Source organism: Platalea leucorodia (genome assembly GCF_965183815.1).
Source record: "Platalea leucorodia genome assembly, chromosome: 9".
NCBI lineage: Eukaryota > Metazoa > Chordata > Aves > Pelecaniformes > Threskiornithidae > Platalea > Platalea leucorodia.
The window spans coordinates 25,005,220-25,028,914 of NC_138831.1; the positions used below are offsets into that span (position 1 = coordinate 25,005,220).

At 44.9% G+C, this 23,695-nt stretch overlaps 1 protein-coding gene across 1 annotated transcript in view; it reads right to left on the bottom strand.

The window, feature by feature from the left end:
- WNT7A (Wnt family member 7A) overlaps positions 1-17,582 on the bottom strand; it is a gene marked incomplete at both ends in the record, with an annotated part of 35,433 nt that extends 17,851 nt beyond the window's left edge. Inside the window, 3 exons of the mRNA XM_082321686.1 lie at positions 4,384-4,655; positions 16,421-16,647; positions 17,512-17,582. Of these exons, the coding sequence (XP_082177812.1) occupies positions 4,384-4,655; positions 16,421-16,647; positions 17,512-17,582 (570 nt within the window). The remainder of the gene's footprint in view (positions 1-4,383; positions 4,656-16,420; positions 16,648-17,511) is intronic.
- Positions 17,583-23,695: the final 6,113 nt, after the last annotated feature.

Genomic DNA, 23,695 nt, shown 5'->3' on the forward strand with positions numbered 1-23,695 from the left:
TAAAATACTAAACACTTTAGTCTATTATGATCATTGCATGATCCACTTCAGAAACACCTTCTGGTTTCTCATAGCTTTGCTTGATATTTGCAACAACTTTTTCAGGCATGTACTACACGTCTCCTATGAAACTTAGAGCTGAAAGGGAAAACTGAAATGCTACTGATTCAGAGGATGAAGATACATTGCAAAGTTAGTGCACCTAGGTATGCCTCCAAAGAGAAACGTTGAATAAAAATCCACCTTGATGTGCTCTTGAATTGCAAAAGCCTTCTAATGCAGCTTGTGCCCATGATTTATAACAATGACTCATAATATTGCATTATACTTAATATGATGTAACGCTGATGCAAGATGCCATTCGTGGAATTTCAATGTCACCGAGAAAAAGAGAGGAGAGAGCAATCTGGTCATGTACCTTGCCATGCTGTCAAAATGAAAAGTTTACAGCCAAAATATGTAGAACCTTTCAGTACCTACTTTGCTATTTTTTACTAGGACAACTTGGAGAATAACATTTTTATTTCCTGGAGCATAAGTATCTCTCAGACTTATGTTATTGTGTTACTTACAGTAATTTAATTAACTTTGTACTCGAGAAGACAAATTTGCTAACAGACAATTCAGTCTTGCAATTATAACCCCTCACATGGAAGTTTGCAGGGCAAATCAGGATTATGCCTTTAAATTAATTCAAGCTTTATCTCTCTTTTGTGACCCAGCTGTTATGAATTCTCCTCCTGTTCTCCCTGTACTGCTTGCTTCTTCCTGCAGTGAATCAGCATTTCAGGAAATACTAATTCAAAGAGGAAAGACACCCTCAACTCTGTTTCTGGAGGTCAGAAATAGCTGATCTCCAATACGTTTGACAAATGATGTGAGGCTTCTCGGGCTGCTTGGGGCCAGTTTTGTAGGGTGTATGCGACCCCTGTTTTGAACTCTGCCCCGTCCTCTCCAAGTAGCCTGGGAACTTTGAAGTTGTGCCTGTGTGCTATAGAACTGAGTCCTGGTGGTTTGTTGCCAAGAGAGAGAAACAGAGACTTAGAGCCCTATCCTTTAGCAGTAAGGAAAATTGTTACTTGCTCAACCCCAGCAGTGGAGGCATCATGGGTGCTCATTCTGCAAGTACCGTTGGCATCTCTGGCATTAGTTTGCAGTGTGGGAGCAGCTGGAAATGGAGATATTTCACACATGCTGATCTCAGGTGGGATGTGCTGCATCATGGGTGTGCACACGAGTCTTTTTCAAGGATTGCACTAGCAAGGCTGTTCAGGAAAGGGAATAGCAGCATGGATGTTCTCCACCTATGACCTCTAAAATCCTCCACATTTGACACAGTCAATTTTTATTTGCTTCTAGAAAGAGCTGGCAGATGCTCGTACTATTGCTCTGACAGAGTCATGTATTCAGTAGGTTCAGAGAGACTGTTGTTGGCACTGCAGGCAGCAGAGAGGCATCTGCCTAGGTAAAACAAGACTATGAGAAGGCAGGACGTCTTGAAATGAGATCTCCAGAAAGTCTGAATCAGGCTTTTCCTAGTGGTCCTCTGTTGGTTTATACCATGCAGTCCTACTTATGCTCAGTTTCCCTGGTACGCCCAGCAGGCCTGCCAGTAAAGTCTGACAGTGTGAAGTCTGTCATCTCTTGCTCGCCAAGATGGAACAGATTAATTTACTAGTGATTCTTAAGAAGACAACTATAGAATAATACACGTATGATTTACTAGAGTGCCTCCACATCACCTACAGCTACACATCACCTGCACCTATACCTACATCTTCAGGTGTCATCCTGAAGAAGGACGTTTTCACAGGTCATTTGTGAGCAGCCGGGGGAGTGGGGCATAGCACACAGTGCAGTTTGGCATTGCAAGACCAGAGAAATAGAGGGGACTGACTTTTGAACAGCGTAGCGATGCCTACAGGTGAAGATAACAAATCAATAAGAATTGAACATCTAGTTTATTTTTGGAAGCCCAGTAGGTGCCAGTCTGTCTCCTAGGTGCATAAATATCATCAAAAACCTAGCCATGGGCAAGTAAAACCAGACAAGAATTTGCAGCCCAGAGGAAAGCCACCAAGAAGAGATTGTGTGGAGGCTGATAAGATCCATATTGCTTCAAAAGAGAGAGTACCACCTCAAAACAAGACAGTTTTTGTTGTGAAAGGGTTAGGTTGTGAGAGACCTAGCTTGCCAAATACCCATAATGGCCTCCTGCTGCCAATTGGATTTAATACTGTGATCTTTCACATAAGAGCAAAGCCTGAAAGGAATCTCTCTAGCAAAAACATCATTTATTCATTCTCTACAGGACGGTGGAGTAATATGCCTCATCTCAGTCGGTTACTCTTTCTTTCCCCTGAAGATTTCAAACAGAGATTTGTTCGAACAAAGATCAGTAATTTTGCTCTGTAAGGGATGCAGGAAGAAGCGTAGAAATATCTTTAGATCAGAACAGTTCCTGAGCTTGCTGGAGAAATGGCAGATTGCCAGAGATAGGATGCACCACTGTTCTCCCAGATAACAATGCGTAGAGCTGAATCTTCCAGGCATAATATTTTAGGACAGCAAATTGTGCACATATAGGTGAGAAACACAAGGAGTTTATGTCCTCAAGGGGAGGCTGCTGAATACTTTGCCTTCCCACAGGCCAGCTCCAGGACTACTGTCCCTCCTCCTCTACCCTAGGTCCATACCTGGGTGATAACAGATCCAAGAAATGCAACTTCTTTTTCTGTCTGTATCTTTGAGCTTTGTAATTGAAACAATTTTCTAAGACAGTAGCCAGTTTCATCTATGATTGGAGTCCTCTATAGGCTGGTGTGTCATTTCTTGGGAATCTTTTACTGCCAGCACCTATCAAATAAAAGCAGACCTTTCAGGGAAGTAGCTTTCCCACAAAGGTGAAACTTCTCTGCTGTTTTTTATTTCAGTGGATTTGTGCTTGTATAGGAGAGCAGACTGTGGGCCTTGGTGTTTTACCAATCTTTCCAGTATGTGCCTTCATGCTACCAGAAGCCAAGTGCTAAAAATACTGAATCTCAGATCATTTGATTAGCAAATATTAATGGTTAGTCCTCGAGTTATTCTCAGAATTCAGTGTTAATTTTGCTAGTGTTTTGAAATACGCTAGAGAGCCAGACACAGGCATTTGGGATACTAGGCAGAGTAAAAACCATAATCTGACCTATAAAACTACTACAGTAGCATTAAATAAAAGTTAGGCCTTTATTTGGGGTGGAAATGGCTTTCCTTCAATGCCATCTGCTTGGCTCCAGCATAAGTGGAGATGTCTCAGAGCCTGCAGGTAATTGCCACAACAAAAATAGTATCCACAAATTAACTGCTGTTCCTAACTTCCTTCTCCCATTTGCTTCTAAGTCACACTAACATAATGCTAAAATCAGTACTACTGCACAGGAGCACAAACAGTGAAAAAGGTAAAATAGAGAGCTAAGATAGCAAGAGGTTTTACATTTATTCTGTAAGATGTGATCAGCAAAATGGTAACTCCCGTATGGAAAGCAGCACTGGACTGTACCTGCACACAGCTGTGTGAGGAGCACACAGACATCCCCTGGCTATTCCTAGCTGGTGTAAATCAGAGCCCCTCCACCACTGAGACTGCTCTGAGGCACGCTGGGGAATGCCTGACTTGCAAGGATCTGAGGAGCAGAGATCAGGTTGGGTCTTGCATCTGCCACAGCTGCCATTGACAATCAGAAAACTGGCCGCGTGCAGCAAACGGCAAAGGCAGCAAACCCGGGGCAGTCAGTGCCCAGGATCCTCAGGAAATATGCGTGTCAGAAGCTGCTGAATTCCTGTCTTCCGGAGCGCTGGTTCTGCAGTAGCTGCTTTCAGCTACCCGGTCCCAAAGAATGGGGAGGGGGTGGGAATGTTGCTGTGCAAAATGATAAACCAAATTCATATAATGGTGTAACAGTGAGTCAGTTTGTGTTCTTTTTGCTGAAGTATTTTTCTCATTATAGAGGTAGTCCTCTCACAAAGAGCAAGGTTTAAACAGTTGGGTTGAAAATGATCCCTTTTCAAATGAATGAGAAGTTCATGTCTGAACCTGACGAGAATCCCATTCACCTACACAGTAGCAGGCAAACTTTTTATCATAAGTACCATTTGACTTTCCAGATAAAATGTTTGTTTGCTTTTTTCTTTTTACCACTGTAAAGAGTAACATTTAGACAAAAATTTGACAGACAGATGGTCCAACAAGCTCTTATAACTTGCAAAGCTGCCTACTTGTCTACTGTAAAATGAGGTTAGCATTAAAGCACACTGCAGTTCTCATGCACTATACATGATCTAACCCCATCTCCAATCCTAGGCCAGAGACAGCCATGTCTGGGGGAGAGCAGAAGTACTTACCTTCCGCCCGGCCTCATTGTTGTGCAGGTTCATGAGCGTCCTTGCATTTTGCTTAATCTCCCGGGCATCCACAAACACTTTGGCGAATCCTATTCCGTATCTGATGTCAGCAGAGCAGCCTCCCCATTTCCATCCTTCCTCTTTATGGTACTGTCCTTGTTTTTCTTTGTCACAACCACAGTCACTCAGGTTGCCCTGTGTACAGGCAGCCGTGATTGCATGTGCTACTCCAGCAGCAATGATGGCATATGTGAATGCTGCTTCTCTGCTACCTGAAATTAAAACAGTGCCATAAATACATGATACAACATGGTGACATTAGTTAGAAAAAGATAGGCAAGTTCCTGCAGTGCAAACATCAGAAGGCTATTATTGGAAGTGCTGTAAATCTGCAGGCATAAGCAGGTCTCTACTTTTCTAAGTATTGATTTTTCTGGATGTTCACTCTCTAAAATGATAGCTCTCCATAAGGTAGTAGGAGATAAAGTATTATTTAGGCAACTTTGTGTATATATATATATTTCCAGATGGTAATAGAAGTAGTCAGACTAAACTATTCATAGCGAAAGTGTGGGGTGGCAAATGCACTACCTCAAAAAGAAAGACAAAAAAAAAGAGAAGGGAAGGGAAGGGAAGGGAAGGGAAGGGGATAGGTGGAATTGAGGGTGAAATTGCTAAAACATCCATATTCATCTTTTTTAAAAATCAGCTCAGAAATGGGATTTTATTTAGAAATTCAATTCCGCACTAAAAGGTATTTTCACAGGAATACAACCTCTGTTAGAAATCTTGTTCTGAAAATATTTTAACTGAACTGGAACATTTTTTTCACTTTGTAGGCGTCTCTAAGTTTTCAACATTGACATTTGTGCAGACTCAAATGAAATAAGTTTTGGTTTTAATTTCAAAATTTCTCACAGGATGGAACAATGATAGGTACCATGACAAAAGCAAGGCAAAGTAACAGCCTCACCAGAGGGCTGTGAGGAAGTCGTTAAGCCAGTATTATTTTGTGCAATATGGCTATAATGACAGGCTTCTGTTTTTTGGGGGGTGTTCTCACTTCAAATCTATGATTTAATTTATCTTCTTGAAGCTTTCTTGCATTCTGGTGTGTGGATTTCCCACATGTGGATCATATGGGATCTGCGAGGCTTTTGGAACCAGTTCTGCTGAGAGAGGGCCCTTTCAAAACATAAGGAGGTTTGCGGAGGTTGCTCATGTATATAAAAAAAAAAGGCCTTTAAAAATTCTTGGATCTCCCAACCTAAGAACTTACCCCCTACTCTTATTTCTACAATGACAAAATCTACACTTGCATCAATAGGATCAGAATCGGCTCTTAATTAGGAGAGGACAGATGGGAAGATCAGCTTCCTTTCTCCAAAAACCCACCAGTTAAGTTCTGGCAGACTTCAACTGCTGGCAGTATTTTATTATACATGAAACAAGCACATTTCTGCTGTTTATTGGATTTCACAATAAAATAATCACTTGGGAAAGAAATCTTAACACGCACTTCATTCTCAGCTACATCCCTTTCACATACATGATCTAGATTTCTGTACTTGTCACTAAATCGTTCTTTTAATGAAAAATATTCACTTCCTTATGGCAAGGAAGTAAAATGGAAAATGAGATTACATAATCAAAACCTGTTAACAGGCAACTTTGTGCCCTTTTATTTTTATTATTAATATGCTTTTATTAGCATAGGCAATATTCCCATTGATACTGCTATGCACTGTGTTTATTGAGGAAATTATAGTCCAGTATCAGAGTTCCTCAAAGGATTTCTTGTTTTCCTGTATTTAAAAAAAGAAAAATCATAAAATGTTGAATTGTTAGGACTGTGGACTTTGCAGATGAGGCTTTCTAGAACTAGTGGCTTTTCATGAAAATCTGAACATGGGATAGAAATCCCAGGCTTTAGGTGTATTTGGAGTTGTACTCTCAGTGCCTCTGTGTGGCTGCGTGGGGAGAGTAGAGGAGGCAGGTGGAAGTGGGGTCCCACCAGGACCAGCCAGGCCATCTTTATAGTTCCTCCTCCAGTTTATCCTCAACAACATCCTCACTATTTTAAGTACAACACTATGAAAAAATGCACTGATAAACGGGGGAAGGTACAATGAGCAGTCCTGGGTTTTCCATTCAGAGGGTCCCTCCTTGAAGGGGCAACGCATTACACTAGATTTCTGTTTCATGAAGCAGCAAAAATGGGACAGCAGCAAAAAAATATTTTGAGTTGAAATTTGAATCTGGTTCTGGTTTTCCTTTGGTTGCATGATTTCTGACCTAGCACAAGTTGTTTTCAACTGGGAGATCATTTTAATCGGACACACTCAACACTGTAAAGACTCAGCAGCTTTTTTGTTTCTTAGAGGGGAGAAGAATTCAACGCAGGGAGTATAAAACTAGCACAAGCAGAATCAGAATCCAGTGTCAAGCTTGATCATAAAATATATTACACAAATTAAGTTATTTTATAAGTTTGTCTTGTTTGGGGGAAATGTTTAGCAGCTTTTTAAAACTAAAAGTTAGCAGATTACAAGGTAAACAAAGCAAGTGTCTGGAGGAATTGATCGAGGTAGGAAGTACCTTGGCACTTGTGCAGTATTGATAAAGTGGCACAGGCTTGTCATGTCTGCGTTGAACTATCCCTGTTTTCCTTAAATGATTCACTTTTTTAAGCTTCATTACCCTTGTCTGGCTCATAGAAACATCAGCATACAGGGCAGGGCTAGGCTTACTTCATTCTGAGCCTCTTCTGTGACAGTGCTTTAGATACCAAAACAGTGTAATAGGGTTTTTGTAACCAAATGGGATAACATGAGAACATGTGTTTTCCTGCCACTTTTCAATAACAAATACTACTGCTCTACTTCTGATTTTAGCAGGCAGTTGAAATGCCTGGAGAATCTCAGAGGGAAACACTGCTTTAACAAGGTATGCTCAGGCAGCTGCTCCTTGCAGGCAAGTTTGTTTCCTCTGAGCTTCTTCTCATGCTCTAGAGCAGGCTCACTGGGGAAGTACTGCTCCACATGCAGTCTAATCTCAAAATATGGGTAGGATGAAAGGTGTAACCTCATCAATTCTGACAGCCAACTTAGACCTGTGCCTTACTTTCACTCTGAAAATTTAGTAGTAAAAAATTCAAGATCTTAGTGTTAGAAAAAGGTCAGGCTTTGATATCAACACAATACTGAGACTCTCTCATATTTACTTTAAGCTGCAGGTGATGGTGACTGTAGCATCACAAAATACTTCATAGGTGGGAACAGCACTTCTGGGTCAGGACGACAAAAGTTAGCAAAGCAGGAGATATGGTACAAAAGATAGGGTAAGGAAAGAACAGAACTGGCAGCAATGCATCACATCTTGTGAGACAGAGAGCCCACTTTGGCTAATGACCAGAATAAGCAAAATGCTTCTTTCCTAGCAAAAATAGTTAGTCAGTAGGCTGATGGTAACATCAAGGGTTTCACTCTTCTGTATAACTGAAAGGGTGTAGAAAACCTTAATCTGCAGTCATTACCTTCTCTAGATGGTTAGAAAGATCAGACAGTGGCTGGAAAAGTGAACTGGTATGTTTTCAGCAGTGAGATCAGAAAAGACCTTTTGAAGAAAGTTTATATGAAATGTACTCATTGGCATGAGCTACTCAAACGGTCTCTTGAACAATCTTCTGAACCATTCGCTAGAAGCGTTGGGTGGAGACCTAGGAATTAACTCTTCTTGCACTCAGTTCCTACTGAATCCATCCATAAACTGCAATTGGATTAAAATCTGTTTTTTTTAAAGATTTGAAAAAGAAGTAAAAAATTAATTTTAAAATGCATATAATGAATATGCATTGTTGATCTTTGTGGAGCATTGGTGCAAATCATGATCTGGTATCAACAGATCAGCAGATCCTGATGTTGGGTCAACTTAAGAGATTTTTGTGGAGGCTTTTCCAGCCAGTGACATGTAAGGGTGCATAAAACCACTTGTGATGAGTAAACTGGCAAAAGAAAGAATGACGGCTGCCTGAGACCTACAGGAGTTGTGGAGAAAAGGAGGGAGTTGGCTATATGTGTACAAGAATTGTAAGCTGTCCTTTTAGCTCCTGAATGACATGTTCTTCTCATTGTCTAGAATAAGCAGGGGCTAAACACACACCAGAGCTAAACTCCAAGCATTAGAAACGTCAGAAAAGAATCTAGCAGTCTTTCAGAGGTTACTCTGGTCAGTTACAAGGCTGGTGATCTAATAGCATGGCAGCATTTCCAGGTGTAACCGCTGTATTGCCGTAAGCGATGTTCAAGCTCAGTGCAGATGTGCTGGGGCTGGTGGGGAGGGGAGAGGCACTCCCTGCGCCTGTCCCCAGCAGTGCCACCCATCAACACTCAACCTGGAAGTGGGATGTGGGCATCAATGTATGCCTGGCTCTCCTCCCCCCATCCAGACCCCGGGGCTGTCCTCAGCCTAGACAAGTGCTTCAAGTGCTATATGAACACAGAGGCTTTTCTTCATATGTCAGATACAAATATCTCCCTGCTCTTTCTGTTTTTTTCTGGTCTTAAATAAGGTGTGCTGTGTGTTGCAGCTCCATTTGCTTTGATGGCAGATAGCTTGGTGTCCGTGGCTCCCAATATTTCTGCAGCTCTGCTCTTTTGATGCAAATCGTCCTCCAAAGTACTGGAGTCCTGTCTTTAGACCCTTCACTGGATGGCATGTGACAATCCCAAGCTGTCTTTAACTTTGTATCTGAGCTCTGCACAGTCAACCACTACCACAGAGTGTCAGATGTCATCAGGGGAAGCACTAAGATTATCACAAGTAAGTGAAAATATAAATATTACCAGCACAGGTGGCTCTCCTAACACTGAGCATACTTATATACAACTCATGCAACCTTGGAGCATTAATCCTACAAACACTCACACACGTATCTTTGCTCTTGTGTAGAAATGTTTGTGGGACTGGGCTTTGGCTGATCAGCAAGTGGTCTGCCTGTGTATCAGCTGCAAAGAGTGGTCTGCATTCTGGTTTCAATGTAGCTAACTTAATTTTTTTAAGTTTAATCTTAAAATTTGAACAGTTTGTAAAAAGCTTCATCCACACTGATCATAAATGAGAACTTAGTCTTAAAAAGAAGCACAATAACTTAGTGTTGCATGGGAAAGAGGACCTAAGCCCGCAAGATACAGAGTGGATTTACTTGCAGGAAGTCAGTAGGTGCTCAGCAGTTCACCTCTCAGGATCTAAGTATGTTTCTAAATAGCTTGGCCCACCCTATCAGTCCCCCTCATAAATTGACTAAGCTGTGAAATAAAAAAGACAAATTTCTATTTATCTCACTGGAAAACATGGGTTGTATTTTCTGCTATTTAAAGCCAAAGGGTCAGAGAGGGAGTTATCTGCAGTGACATGAGCTGAAATATGATTGTGAAAATATAAAGATGGAAAATACAACGTACGTTGCCAATTATGTGCCATAGCTAACATTACTTCACATCTCTCTATAGAGGTCATAACTCATAGCTAGGAAAAACAAAGAACAGAACTCATCCTCTGCCTACTTTGGGGTGTACGTCCTCCTTTCTTGGTAGACTATGTATGGGCTTGCAGGCTTTTTATTTTTATCTTTCTTTAACCTAGAATATGTGATTAATAAAAATGGTAGCTTAAAAAAATCATTTAAGTATCCCCTTCCTATTTTTCTTCTCCCTTCTGTAATGGTTCAAAGTTTTGAGGGGTTTGGTGCCTTAAAATATTGTACTTACTTGAAAATGACAGTTCCCTATAAATCGGCAGCATGTTCTTTGCAAAGATTAGTACCAATAAATAAAATAAGTAGAGGTGCTCTAAGAGGCATTTGAGACTTTAGTCGCTGCCCACTTTCACAAGCTAAAGTTTGTTTCATCAACACATGAAATTTTTGGAGAGGAAACACTCCAGGTATAATGACTATTTTTGCAACTACCCCCTTTAAACATAAAGTTACTACTCAAGCCATGCACATTACAAAAATTACAGCCAGTATTTTGGAGTTCAAACAACAGTTTCCAATTTTCAGACAGCTCTGATCCCTCCACACCACTGCCTTACTGTAGAAAACCCCACATACTGACCCTGCAATAGGAGATAGCTCTTCTACCTTTCTAATGAAATGTAATCTTTTTGTTTCTTTGAAACATGTACTCACAAGACACATCTGAAGGCAGGTATGAAAACCTTCTGATGGGAATTCCAACTGCAGTGACCTTGGGGCAATGTTTTATCTTACTGTGACAGTCCCTGCTGAAAAAGATTGACTTTTTGGCATAAAGCAGCATGCTAGGTTTTGGATGTTCAGGCCATATTTCAGCCTGGGCGCTGTTTTGCCTGCAAATAACTGTTCTCATGCAAGATACTGACATTAAAACTGGTTGTAAGGGCTGGAAACTTAGCACAGAAATGCAAATCCTGACCCTGCTTGAGTAGATAGCAAGACTCCTGTTAATTACAACATTTCTTTTCTCTGTATCTCAGGCATTTCCTAACACCACTAGTTCAGAAAACAGAGTATTTATCAATCCTTCTTCTAAATATTGACCACATTGAACAGTGCAGCAGCACTTAGAACCCAGTTTCCCACAGACTTGTGCAGGTAATCTTCCATGCAATATGAAAACAGCAGCATTTTCATGATGATCTACCAGTGGGTGTTTACTTGGTCTGTTATTTTGTAATTCAAAGAATCAGACTTTAGAACCTGACACAAGAGACTACACCAGTATTTAAAATCAAAAAGCTCTAGAAAATTATTGGAGATTAAATCCTTTCTTGAACACACTCGTACCAGCATGTTTTCAAAAGTGTTTGTCTTTAACACGGTGACAAAATGAAGTTTTACTCTATTATTTTTCTTTTAACTCTACCAGACCAGATAGAAGAATAAGCTAGACCTTTTTCTCTTTTGCATGGTAGCAAAAGAGAGAGTTCCTGATAGCTACTGAATAATATAGTTAAGAGTTTGGCTTCTGGGATAGTTCTCATTTGTTTCAATAGGCAAGAGTGGGAATGTCCCCTCTTCCTTTACGTTGTTGAAGCTATAGAAAAGTTTATTCTAATATATGGAAAATAAATCACTGCTAAATTCAGTCCAGTGAGCAGTGTAGAGCTAACAGTGTACTGCATAAAGGAAAGCTAACAGCCTCTTCTGTTTTAATGTGTACATTTGGGTACATCTGTAATGATCCCAGAGTCAAAGGCATTATGCACAACATACATAGGTGCTGACTTGTCCTGCTATGCTCAAAAGTTTTAAGACTAGTTTGTCCACGTGGATTCTCGTTTTGATTTCAGCTTTCCTTATTCACATGAGTAATGTCAGATGGATGAAGGCATCAAGGTGATGATACTGAAAAGTTTTTCGGTGTAAAAGAAACCAAGGAATTGGTGGATTTTAGTAAGACCGGGATGAAAACTTGGTTGAAACCATTTTTGCTGTAATGCTCTTTGGGGACCACCACACATCTTCATAGCCCTTGGCTGATTCCCTTCATCCTCTCCCATGCAGGGTCCATGACAGCTTCTGCAAGGCTATAGTGCCTTTCTTTTCATAGATCTGCACTGAAACAAGTTTCCACTTTGCTGTGTCACTTTGTAGAGATGCAGTGAAACAGTTTGTGTTATTTTTACTTAGGAAGTCTTATTTAATAGTGGCAGTGCTGCTCAGTTATGACAAAAGGACATAGTTTTTTATTTTTACCCTATGATGCCGATATGGTGCTGTCCTCTAGGTACCATGAAATGTATGCATATCCTAAGGCAATTATTTGAGATAGTTACTGCTTGGCTTGTGATTATCACAAACAGCGAAGTTATTATTAACTACCTGTTCATAAGGCTGCACACTGCAAAATGGGCTACTCAGGCACCTGATGAAAGGCTTTCGCCATAGCACCTACTCTTGCTGTGATCCGTCAGAGCCCAAATGTGATTTTCAGATTCTATTAAAGGCATCCCTGGTTGCTCAGATGTTTAGGCTTGAACCGCATTTCACCTGAAGAGAGATGGGCAGGAGATTTTTTGCCTATCCTGCTTTAAAACCTTGTTTTTGATTGTGGCCATCTTCAGGAACAGAGCCGCTGACCACTGTAACAAATGTTTGTTTTTAAAAATGTCCATGATTGCAGCATTGCATCATCTCCATGGTTATTTTAAAAATTCTCTTTGTGACTTTACATTATTAATAAGATGTCTACAGAATTGTCTAGAAAAAAACCCTTGTGTTGATCTTGACTGTGACTCTTATCATTTCCTGTCGTAACTGGACCAAGTCCTCAGCTGGAGTAAACTGATGTCACTTTTACTCTGTTATTTCTCTTCATGTTATTGGCACTATTGTCACCAGCTGTCACGATAAGATATCCACAGTATGTCAGTAGGGAAGAATCTCTCTTTTGAAGGACAAACTAGATAAAATGACACAAGAAACAGGTAGTGTATGCTGTGTGGTGGTTGGAAACATGCTATAACGAGCTGGAAACTCAAGTCTGTGGTTACAAATATACCATATGAAGCATGGGTGAATTTAAATGGTTGTTAACTACAACTCAACAACTAAACTAGCACTGGAAGACAGATTATATGTGAATTTGTTAAAATGCAGATCCACACATGCTACAGATTACAACAGGAAAATTTTGTTTGATGCTTTCCTTCTACATATTTCAAAGTGCATCACCAAGGCTAGTATCCCTGTTGCCATTTTAAAAATAGGAAAAGAGAAACACAGAGGAAAAGAGTGCTAGGGTCCCTCAGCCACACAACAGCAGAGCCACGAGGAGAACTTAGGCCTCCTGAATCACCATGCAGTGTCAACAAGAGAATTTAAATAATTTCGGTACATTTGCATAACATTCATAAAACAGATTACCCGGTAAAGGTGAAAGTAAAGAAACCTGGTTTTGAAGAGATTTAGCTTGGTGTGCCATCAAAATCATGGCTTAGCAAATAGTTCTGTAGTATCCAAGGGAACTTATTTGTATGAACTAACACAGGCAAATCCTATTAGCATAAGAGTTACTTAAGCACATCCTCCCAAATTGATATTAGACTTTGCTCGCCACACATGTTCAGCAGTGCAGTAGCAAGGCAAGCCACATTACTGTCATTCTGAAGTCATATCCTAATCATAGAGCAAGTACATCAGTGCCACTCCAGAGGCAGAGCAAAGGCCTCTAATAGAGAAAGAGGAATGAGGTCACGTGTGGCCCACTGACTTTATTGCAAGTGGCAAGACAAAGGTGCCCTGCGTACTTCCGAGGCAATAACTTTACGGATGCAATTGGCCGAGAAATATAATCAGTCTTTGAATGCTATAAAAGGTACTAATGTATTAGTTGCTGTTTGAATAGTATTTTATAATACACACCGTGTCAAAGGACTGAGAATCTAGAGGTGTTGCTGCTAATTAAAAAAGCTACAGGGGTACAATATCCCTAATGTTAACCTGGATTGTTCTTGTGCACAGTAACCTTAAAATACGCCCTACAGGGTAAACGGTCCTTCATGTCACACGTCTCTCTGTCTTTCCTTTTTAGGGTAGGGCACACAGGACTGATCTCCTGTTCGAGGGCACCAAATTTGACTTACGGCTTTATGGCACACAGGTTTTACCCTTTTTAATCAGAGTGAAATATTAGCCTTTATTTCTCTGAATGGTAACCTAGAGCACACCCGGACACAGAGATCTTAGGGAAAGAGAGAGAAATGTAGGAAAGAGATGCTTTTTCTTTATAGCCATAGAAAGATGAGCTGTGTCAGATATTCTAGGTTTCTATACATGCTGATAGGCAAGAAGTAGAAGTACAAGGAGACAACCTGAGCAGGAGTGGTTACGTTATAGTATTTCAAGGTGTTTGAGGGCCTGAGTATTTTTATCCTTGAGACACCAGGCATGTCTTATGTGCGAGTAAAATTCACTATAAACCTGTGTGATCTTTATCAAAGTTTATTTTCAAATGTAAATGTATAACCTGTTTAAATTTGAAGTTTTTGGTTATTCTTTAAATGAGTTTTATAATTTGGATGCCATTCAACCCTTGACTGTGTTCCGAAACCAATGATGAACTTGCCCTATCCATCTTAGCCTCATAATGGATAGATAGAATGTATTAAGAGTTATCACCTCAAAGGCAGATCAAAGTCTGCTTCCTTTAATATTGACTTTCTTTAAAAGGACCTATATATAACCCGCTAGCTAAATAATTCAATTTTGGGAGAGGGGGAGGAACTGCATGTTTATACAACAGACCACAATAACTCTGCAGTTTTATGATTTGTTGGGAGAAGAAGAAATCCTTCTCACATTTTATGTTTAAGGAAATGTTACTCTTAGACTAAATGAGCCCAAACCTGTCAGCCATCCAAATGGACTCTTCACTGACATAAGTGGCAAACACTGACAGGAACAGTTCAGCTCAAGGAATAGAAACAATGATCTAATCTGAATAAATGGTCCATTTTCAGATGTTTCACAATGTCATGCAGGGTGGTTTTTACATTCCCTACTTGACTCACTCTGTTTGATTATCAAAGGTGTTGAAATATTGGTAACTCACACAGGGCTTTCAAATTTAGTTGTCTTGTTCTCTTTCTGTTCTTCCCTTAAATATCTCTAAGTTTTGGAAAATACACATATCAGCATGCACACATGTGATAAAATATATGTTGAGTTAATGCCAGGTGTTCTCAGGAGTTCCAGAGCAAAGCAGCAATGCTGTATCTCTGCATTTCATGAGAATGCAAGGAACGAGGGCCATATCCTGCCATTTGTCCACACATGACTAAATGGTACCTGGAGCCAGTCCAGTCCAGAGGGTTTCCCAACAAGCTAGAAGCCAGGCACAGGTGCTGTACAACTACTTGGGGCTCTTCTAGCTTCTGTCCTCAGTCACTTCATCTGTTCTCATGAAGCATCCGTGGTTTATACCATGCTAAACATGGTTTGACTGATTTTCTGGGGTTTTGTGCCTGCATTTTAGATGGGGAGGAGGGAGAAAGACCTCAAGGCTGAAACCACAGATCCCAACTTCGACTTCTGGATGTGGAATGCCATACTGTGGGTGATTAGCTTTCAATGATGCCTCTAAAAATGACTATACCTATATTTGGAAAAGACTTTTCCTTGCTCTTTGTATTTTAAGTGCTGTGGAATCAACAAACATTGAGTAAGCTCCACTACTATGTGTTTTGCAGTACAGGGGTATGAGATTTTTAACCTCAGCTCTGTTTCCTCCGGTATTTGTGTTTGTGTATTCCTGCTGGTTTAGTTAAGAATTTCAAAGTATTTTGTACTGTTGCAATAACTGAAAAAAATAGAAACTGGAAATGGGATCTTCTGCCTGTTGAATGGGACAGGTTTTGTAAATGCCCTGACATCTCAAACCAGAACACACCCGTTCTTTCTGGTGGGAGAGAGGGCACTAGATACAGTTGCTATAGAAGAACTATTTTATGTGGTGGGAATCTCTTATAATGAGATTGATTGCTGGACTTCACAGGTACAAGCATCAGGCCAGTGTCACTGGTGAGGTGCCTGCACCCCAGAAATGTAATTCTAACCCCGCTGAGCATTCGGTCTCTGACCACTACCTTTAATGAGAATCAAACACCTTTTTCTCGTCCTTAAGTTCATGGATAAGGCTCCCGTCCTGTGCACACAGACGGAAAATCTTTCAGAAAGGATTTTTGAGAGCAGGACACTGAAATACTGTGGTGGAGGCTAACGCATGTGAAAGTGTTTTCCTGAGCCACAGCGAGGGCCGCGGCAGGTACCCTACTAGGAGGAAGGACAGACGTCAGTCATGGTGGTAACAACAGCCACAGCATCCAGGTGAACGCACTCGAGGTGACGGTCATACCTTGGCTGGCCCAAGCTAGGTCTGTGAGCTGGCTGGTCTTTCCCAACACCAACAGCTGTGCCACTGACCCTTCCCACGCACCCCCCTTTTGCTGTCATGCGAGTGGGAGCTGGTCAGCATCAAGCAGAGAGGCAACGTACCCACTTTCAGCTCCTTCCCGAAGACGGTCCTCTCTCCCAGGGCAGAGCAGTTCCAGCGCCCGTTGCGAAACTGGAACTGGCACTCGTTGATGCCCATCTGGGACCCTTCCCCGATGACGATAATAGCGTCAGGCCTGCTCTGGCAGATTGCCCGCTGCCGGGGGGCAAGACCCGGGATCTTGTTACAGATGATGCTGGCTCCCAGGGCCACCACAGAGGAAAAACCCCTGCAACGACAAGACACCAGGGGTGGCTGCGGGGAGGCTCATGCCAGAGGTGGACACAGCACCCCGCCGCCTTCCCATGCTCCAGGGCCCAGCTTTGGCAGGTGCCCCCGGAAAGCACCCGCCTTTTCCCCCTGTCGCTTCCCTCTCCCTCTCTCTGCAGGCAAAGCAGGAGATAAGGAACACGTGGGCTCCTGCCAAAACGGGACCCAACTTCCTCATTCGTAAATTAAAGTGCATGCAGCAGCTTTGCGTGCCCAGGCCACGCATAGGCAAGGGACTGGGAGGGTTTTCGCTCTCCTGTTGAACAGTCAGAGGGAGGGAAGGGGGACAACCAGCGCTCTCTGCCCCAGGGCTGCGCCGCCTCCCCCCCGCAGCCGGGCACACCTGGAGGGGCCGGGGCCAGCGATGCTGTGAGACCGGAGACCCGCCGCCCTCCCTGCCCGTCCCCCTCCCGGTGCGGGCGGCGGTGCCGTGCGGGGAAGCCGAGGCCCGCCCCGAGCTGTGGGCGGCGGCAGGTGGCGTGCGGGGAGCCGGGCGAGGGCGGCCGCGGCACCCCGCGCCGGGGAGCGCAGCCTGGGGCGGAGAAAGGCCGGCTGCCCCGGGGGGTTTCCCCGGGTCCCCCCCGGCCCCGCACGCCGCCGGGGTCGCCACTTCGCCCGGCCGGAGGCTGCGCCCCCGAGGGTGGCTCAGAGGTGCGGGGGCTCTACCTGTCTTCTAAGAAATACTCGTGATCACCACCATCATAATTTTTTTTTTTTTTTGAGACTTCCCGAGTTAAATAGTAACAGGTCTGGGCAGGTTAGTCTGAGAGCGACAGAGAGCGCAATTGTTATAAAAGAAAGAAAGAAAGAAAAAGTTACTTACCCGATCTTGATGTACACGATCCCCAGGCTCAGGAAGATGTGGAAGATCCAGCGCCTTGTTTTCCTGTTCATATTCCTTGCTTGCCGTGTCTCAGCCCAACATGCGAAACGATGCCTGCCGCTCTCCGGGCCCGGGGCCGTGGCTGGCGGAGCCGCCGCGGGTCAGGGCAGCCCGGCCCGCAGGGGCAGGGGCAGCCCCCGCCGCGCCCCCCGCCGCCCGCCGCTGCGCGCTGGCCAGCCCCGCCGGGCACTCACCATGGCCCCCCGCCGGGGCTCTCCGCTCCGGCCGGCCGCCTGCCCCTCTCGCTCTCTTTTCCCCTCGCTCCCGGATTTGTATGCCTGTCACACGTAGCGCTTTATTGCTGGCAATGTATGGGCTGCGGGATCCTCCTGAGCGCCAGCGGCTCCGGGCGCTCCCCCCAGGTTCAATGTTAACTATCTCCCTCTCTCTCTCCCCCCCCCCCCCCCCTTTTTTTTTTCTTTCCTCCCTTTCTCTCTTCTTCAGCTACTTGGGCGTGTTCTCCAAAGGAGGGAGTTGTCCAGCCGGGGGGGAAGAAAGGCGGGGGAGGTGGGAAGAAGGGTAACAAGGAATGGCAGACAGATCACCTGCCTGCAAGGAGGCTCACAGAGATCCTCCTCGGGCGGAGAGCGCGGCTCCTCCGGCGGGCACGGCCCGGGGGAAAGCGGCAGGGGCTCCGGGGGGTGTCACCGGGGGGTGCCCCCGGGGCTGGCCCCGGCCCGCCGGGCGGCATGGGGCCGCCCGCACCCCGCGCTGCTCCGCGCCGGCCGGCACAGGGGAGGGAGGCTGAAGTTTTTACTCCGCGATAGCCGCCCGTTCGCCGGGGCTGCCGAGCACCTGGGGCCGGTTTTATGCCTTTGCCCCGGCCCCGACGCTCCTCCCCTCGCTCTGCCTCCCCCCGTCTAACGTGCTGATACTGTCCCTCCCGGTTTTCCGAGCCGCGATGAACCGGCGCGGCGGGGTGAGCCCCGGGCAGCCCGCAGCATCCTCGGGAGCGCCGCTTTGTCCCGCACCGGGGCGGGTCAGGGGTGGCACCGACGGCCCCCCGGCCACCCGCGGGCAAGGAAAAAGCCCTGTGTTGCCCAAAACCTGTGTATATACCTGCGGTGCCCACTCCGCTTATTTTTTGATCGATCCTTCTAATGACAGAGACAGGGACGCTTGGCCGCTCGCAGCCGGGTGTCCCGCCGGGCCCTTGCGTAGCAGTGGGCTCCCATCAGGTGTCTGCAGGATTTGGCTGCGCCGGGGACGACCCCACGGGGGATCAGGCAGCTGCGGCTGCCGGGGCGCTCCGCGGAGCCGCCTTCCTGCCGCGGGGGGGCGGCTCGGCCGAGAGGAGTATCCCGGCTCCTCGTTGCGGGAATTTACACGGATATGGTGACTATTTTATTATCCACTTAAAATATTTCAAACAGGGAGGTTACCTAAATGATAACAGGGGTGTGGTGCGGGAATTGTTCTGCTGATAGTGTTTTTCTGAAAACAAACAAAAAAACCCAGTGGAAGGCTCTGAGGATCCCTCCTAGGAAGCCGGGTTGAAGCCCCTCTGGCGGAGCAGCCAGCGGAGCGGAGCGGCGGCCCGACCCCGCCGGTGCTCCCGCCCGGCCCCGCCGCTCCCCCGGACCACCCCAGCAGCGGGGTCGGAGCGGCGGGGGCGGCCGGCGGGGCGGGCGGCAGTCCTGGAGGGCCTGTCACTGCCGAGTGCCCGGGCAGGGAGGGGGGTCCCCCCCTCTCCATCGCTCAGCGTTTCCCGCTGCAGCAGATGCTTCCCCATCACCTTTACGCACGGCAGCCTCTCACCGCGGGCGGGGCCGGGCCGTCCTTCCCACGGGCAGCCGGAGCCAGCGGCCGGCCGGCCCCAGGCCCTGAGCGGAGAACGAAATTAAATTTGGGGGTCGGTGGGGTGCAGCAGCCCCCAGCCCCGCGGGCGGGGCCCAGCCCGCGCTGCTCGCAAACTCTTTGTCAGGGCGCCACCTGGTGGGCGCGGCGGGGGCAGCAGCCGCGGGCAGGGCGGGCAGCCCCCGGCACCTGCAGGGCGTTTAGGGGCGGCGGGAGCAGCTGCGCCGAGCCTTTTGCAACCTCAAGTGGAATAAAGCGCCCAGCGCCAGACACAAGCCAGAGCGCACAACCTATACGCGTGAATATAAGGCAGCATATATTCATGAGAAGTAAATTCAAGGCTTAGGGCTGTCCTCTTTGGGTGGGAGGGAAACCCCCCAGAAAAGGAAAGTGCCATAGGCAGAAAGACATTATTCCAATTTGCATTTGTCTATCATCTCCTTAGATCAGCAAGGAACATGTTGTGTTGATGCTAACAGTGACCCCAGCCCCAGACATTATGCCCTGCACTCCTGGCTGTGTGTGTGGGGAAGCAATGGGGACAGGTGTGTAACAACCAGAGGGTTTTGGAGGACCGGTGTACCCTGCACAAAACATGCTCCTGCAGCAAATACATATTGAGATGTTCACCTTGTGAGGTATATAGGCCAGCGGTTTAGGCAAGGTGGCATGGTCCTGCATGAAGCAGCAGTATAACAGAAGTTTTATCAGTTCTGCAAGGAAAAGTGGATGTGCTCAGTGCACTGTCCCCTTTGCACATCATTCCCATCATTGCAGCCAGTCACCAAAGCACGTATTTTGCCTGTGCAAATTTGTGAATGAAGGTTTTTAATTTTTGCTCCCTATATAGCTCCATACAATGATGTCCTGATCCACCACTTGGGCTCCTAAGGGCTAGGGCGATTCAAAGCAATCACCAAAATACTGCAGGTGAGCATTGGAGCTGCTGCTGAAGAGAACTCAGGGACACACAGTGGAGGTGGGGGTTGCTGCTTTTTTTGTTGCTGTTAGTACAATTGGTCATGTTGGTTCAATAGTCCTTGAGCAGAAATGGGCACAAACAGTCTCAGGAGTCTCATCCTGAAACTAAACCTGCTTTCCAAAGAACAAATCTACCCCCAAAGCAAACCTCTGAGAACTAAAACAACTGGGAGGTCATTTTAAATTTGCTTCAGAATTTCAGTTCATATTCCCCACTATGGTGACCTAGCACATAAAACATGGTCCAGGAGCTCTTTAGGCTTTATTTTTACTTTTTTTTTTAATTTATTTCTTATGCTGAAGCTAGAGATGTTTTGTCTAATTCAACCTCAGCAAGTCAGCTGTTTAAGACAGCACAGGGGTATGGGATAGGTCAAGGCTGGGCAAATTGTTGTCTTAGGGTTCAATAAGAGCGGAAATTGGCAAAGGCTCCTCAGAAAATGAAGATAAATAATTTACTGGACTAATCAATGACTTTCTCTTACTCTGTTTGTTCCTAAAAAAATTGTGACCTAGATATATGAGAGCATGTGTGCATGTGTATGTGAAGCATACATAAAATAACATTCCTGTGCAGATTACAGAAGGGTAGTTTGTCTTGTTTGGCAAAGTTTCTCAAACATTTTAATCACTGTTTAAAATGCTGCAGACCTTAAATGGTCCTTCCAACCATGTGGTCTTCCCAGTGGTCTGTAGTAACTAACCTTTACCTACCATCTGTTTTACAGTGCATATATATCCAGCTTCGTTTTTTACACTATATCTTTATATTTATTACTTTCTAATATCTGCATAATAAAATTGATATGAGGCATTATGATAAATTATTCTATTTCTCTTAACAGAGTACAGCAATAAGTTATAGGCAAATTGATAAATTAACACAAAACTTGGAACAACAATTAGAAATTTATGACAGAAAAGTAGGAATCAGGAAATTGCCTGTGGCAATAGAAATGGACTTGAGACTGTGCTCTTAAAAGGATTAAAAACAAATCCCAGAGCTCCTGGTTCATAAAATGTCTGCAGGTGAAAAACCAGCTCTCTGGATTCTTGGAAGAACTATGCGGTCTTTTTGCGGGAACTTACGAGGCAGTTTTTGCTACTCCATGAAGCACAGTTGCCCGCATCATCGGAAAGCGGCAGGCCTTTTCCAAACACCTTCGTTTGACTCTACAAGAGAGAGAGTGTGAGGCAGCTGGGAGAGTCAAGCTGACCCTGCTTCTGGGGAATGCACCCCAGTGTGTGATCAGCAGCCCTTCGAGCAGACTTTGGGCAGCCTGACTGGACTGGGATGTGGTTCTTGCTGGGCACAGGCTGGCAGACAGACCAGGATGCCCAGCTGGGCGTTCGTGGCAGAACTCCAAGGAGTGAGGGAGGTCAGAGTGAGGCAGAGGGTCTCTGCAGGCCTGAAATTACAGGTGCTGTGTACAAATCTTGAATGTACATCCTGGGAGAGAGCAGTCACCCCTCACCACCCAGCCTGCAGGCAAGCAGACACCATATTTCGCCCACAGTGGAAGAGTAGAAACCTTGAGAGACTGTTTCATCCCAGCCTATGGCAGAAGGAGGGTTGGTGCGTGGCAGTTTCTGACTTGTAGCCTGCCCTGAGCCATGGGGCTCGCCTGTCTCTCCTGAGATGCTCGCTGCTACGAGGAAACATACCCTCCAGCAGAGCAAATAGTTTTATGCCAGATATGATCTGTTCGCTCTCACCTTTTACTACCCATTTCTTTATTTAGCAGCAGCAACCTTCTTCTGAACAAAGACTAGGCCCAAGCTACACCCTTGAGCCATCCATCACTTGTTGCCACAATGGTGTTTCTATTGTTAATTGTTTGTCAGGGTTGTTTTTTGGGGTTAGGCAGTGCAATGATATAGTACACTAGCTAATCAGCACTGAAAATGTAGTCTCAAAATAAATTAGATCAAAAAAAGAAGCTTGAAAAGTCTGTTGGTCTCAATACAATCCTTCTGGACTCCCTCACGAAACCACAATGGGATCCAATAGTTCCCTCTAGTTAAAAAGATTCACTGCTGCTCCTGGTCTCTGCACTGCCATGGGTTAGTGAAGCTAAGTAAGGAAGTTTGCACAATGTCTGTCTGCTCAGTGTGTGGTTCTGGTCAAGGTTATTAATGTCTCATTTTTCATAAACATAAAGAAATACAAGAAACATACCCATGTAAAATGAAAAAGAAATGTCTGGGGGTTTTTTTGGTTTTTTTTTTTAAGATGGCCTCTGATAACATGAATTCACAAGGGAGAATGTGGTTAAAAGCCTATTTTGTAACTAGATCCTAGATGCACATACCATCAATACTCCAACTGTGGCTCCCTTTTATCAGGCTAATCATAGCTGCACGGTTTTGTTGTCAAAACATCTCCTGTAGAAGTCAGACTAGAGAGTCCTTTCAGTAGCAAAAATGTGAGGTTAATATACCAACGGTCCCTGTATTAAGAATCTTCTACATCCTAAAAGGGTGTTTAAAAAATACAATAAATAAATAAACAACATTCACAAAGCCAGTTAATTTCCTGGGCTCTTCTTGGCCCACTCCCACAATATATCATATCATCAGCAACCACAGTAACTTCTCAGTTTACAGATGTATTCATGGGACTGCAAAACGAGCAATAAATAGCCTGCCGCAGAATTTCTCTCTGTGAGGAGTAAATTACATAAGGAGTTGCAGCAGGTCCGAGCTCAGGAAGGGTGAGAGCCACCTTTCCCACCTGGCAGGGCTGACCGTGCCACCAGTCTGGGGCAGGTTTCCAGAGTAAGTCTTGTCTGGTTTTGAACACTTGTGGCAATATAAAGGTGACAGATGCCTTGTTGTGATCAATCACCTTGTGATCAATCAACTCAGTGATGTAAACAGGTGCCTGGCAAGCTCTGGACAGAGGTCTGGGAAACGCTTTCAGAGGGAAGCTCAGATCTCCAGGTCCCACTGGGGTGTGCTCCAGGCGGGGCCCATCCAAGCCAGGCAGATAGTGACCTCAACAGTTAATGCAAGCCAGTGGGCAAAAGTAGTTTAGGCAATCACGTGTACCTGGGAGCTAATTACCTGCAGCTTCACCAACTTAGTAACTGATGGGCTCAGGGTGTTATAGGAGCTAGATGAGGAGATGTATGGATGACTAGAAGTCAGTAGAAGACTAGGGGTGAGGAAAGAGTTGCTCTGTTTGGGTGATTTAGGAGTCTACTAGTCATTCACTGACTTAGAAGATGCAGCTATTTTATGCTAATCTAGTGCAGAGCTGTGTCTGTGTGTGAGTACCCAGGCAGGCATTCCTCCACTGTAGTCTCTAATGTGTCTCTTTGCTTTTGGAGCTGGACACAGCCTG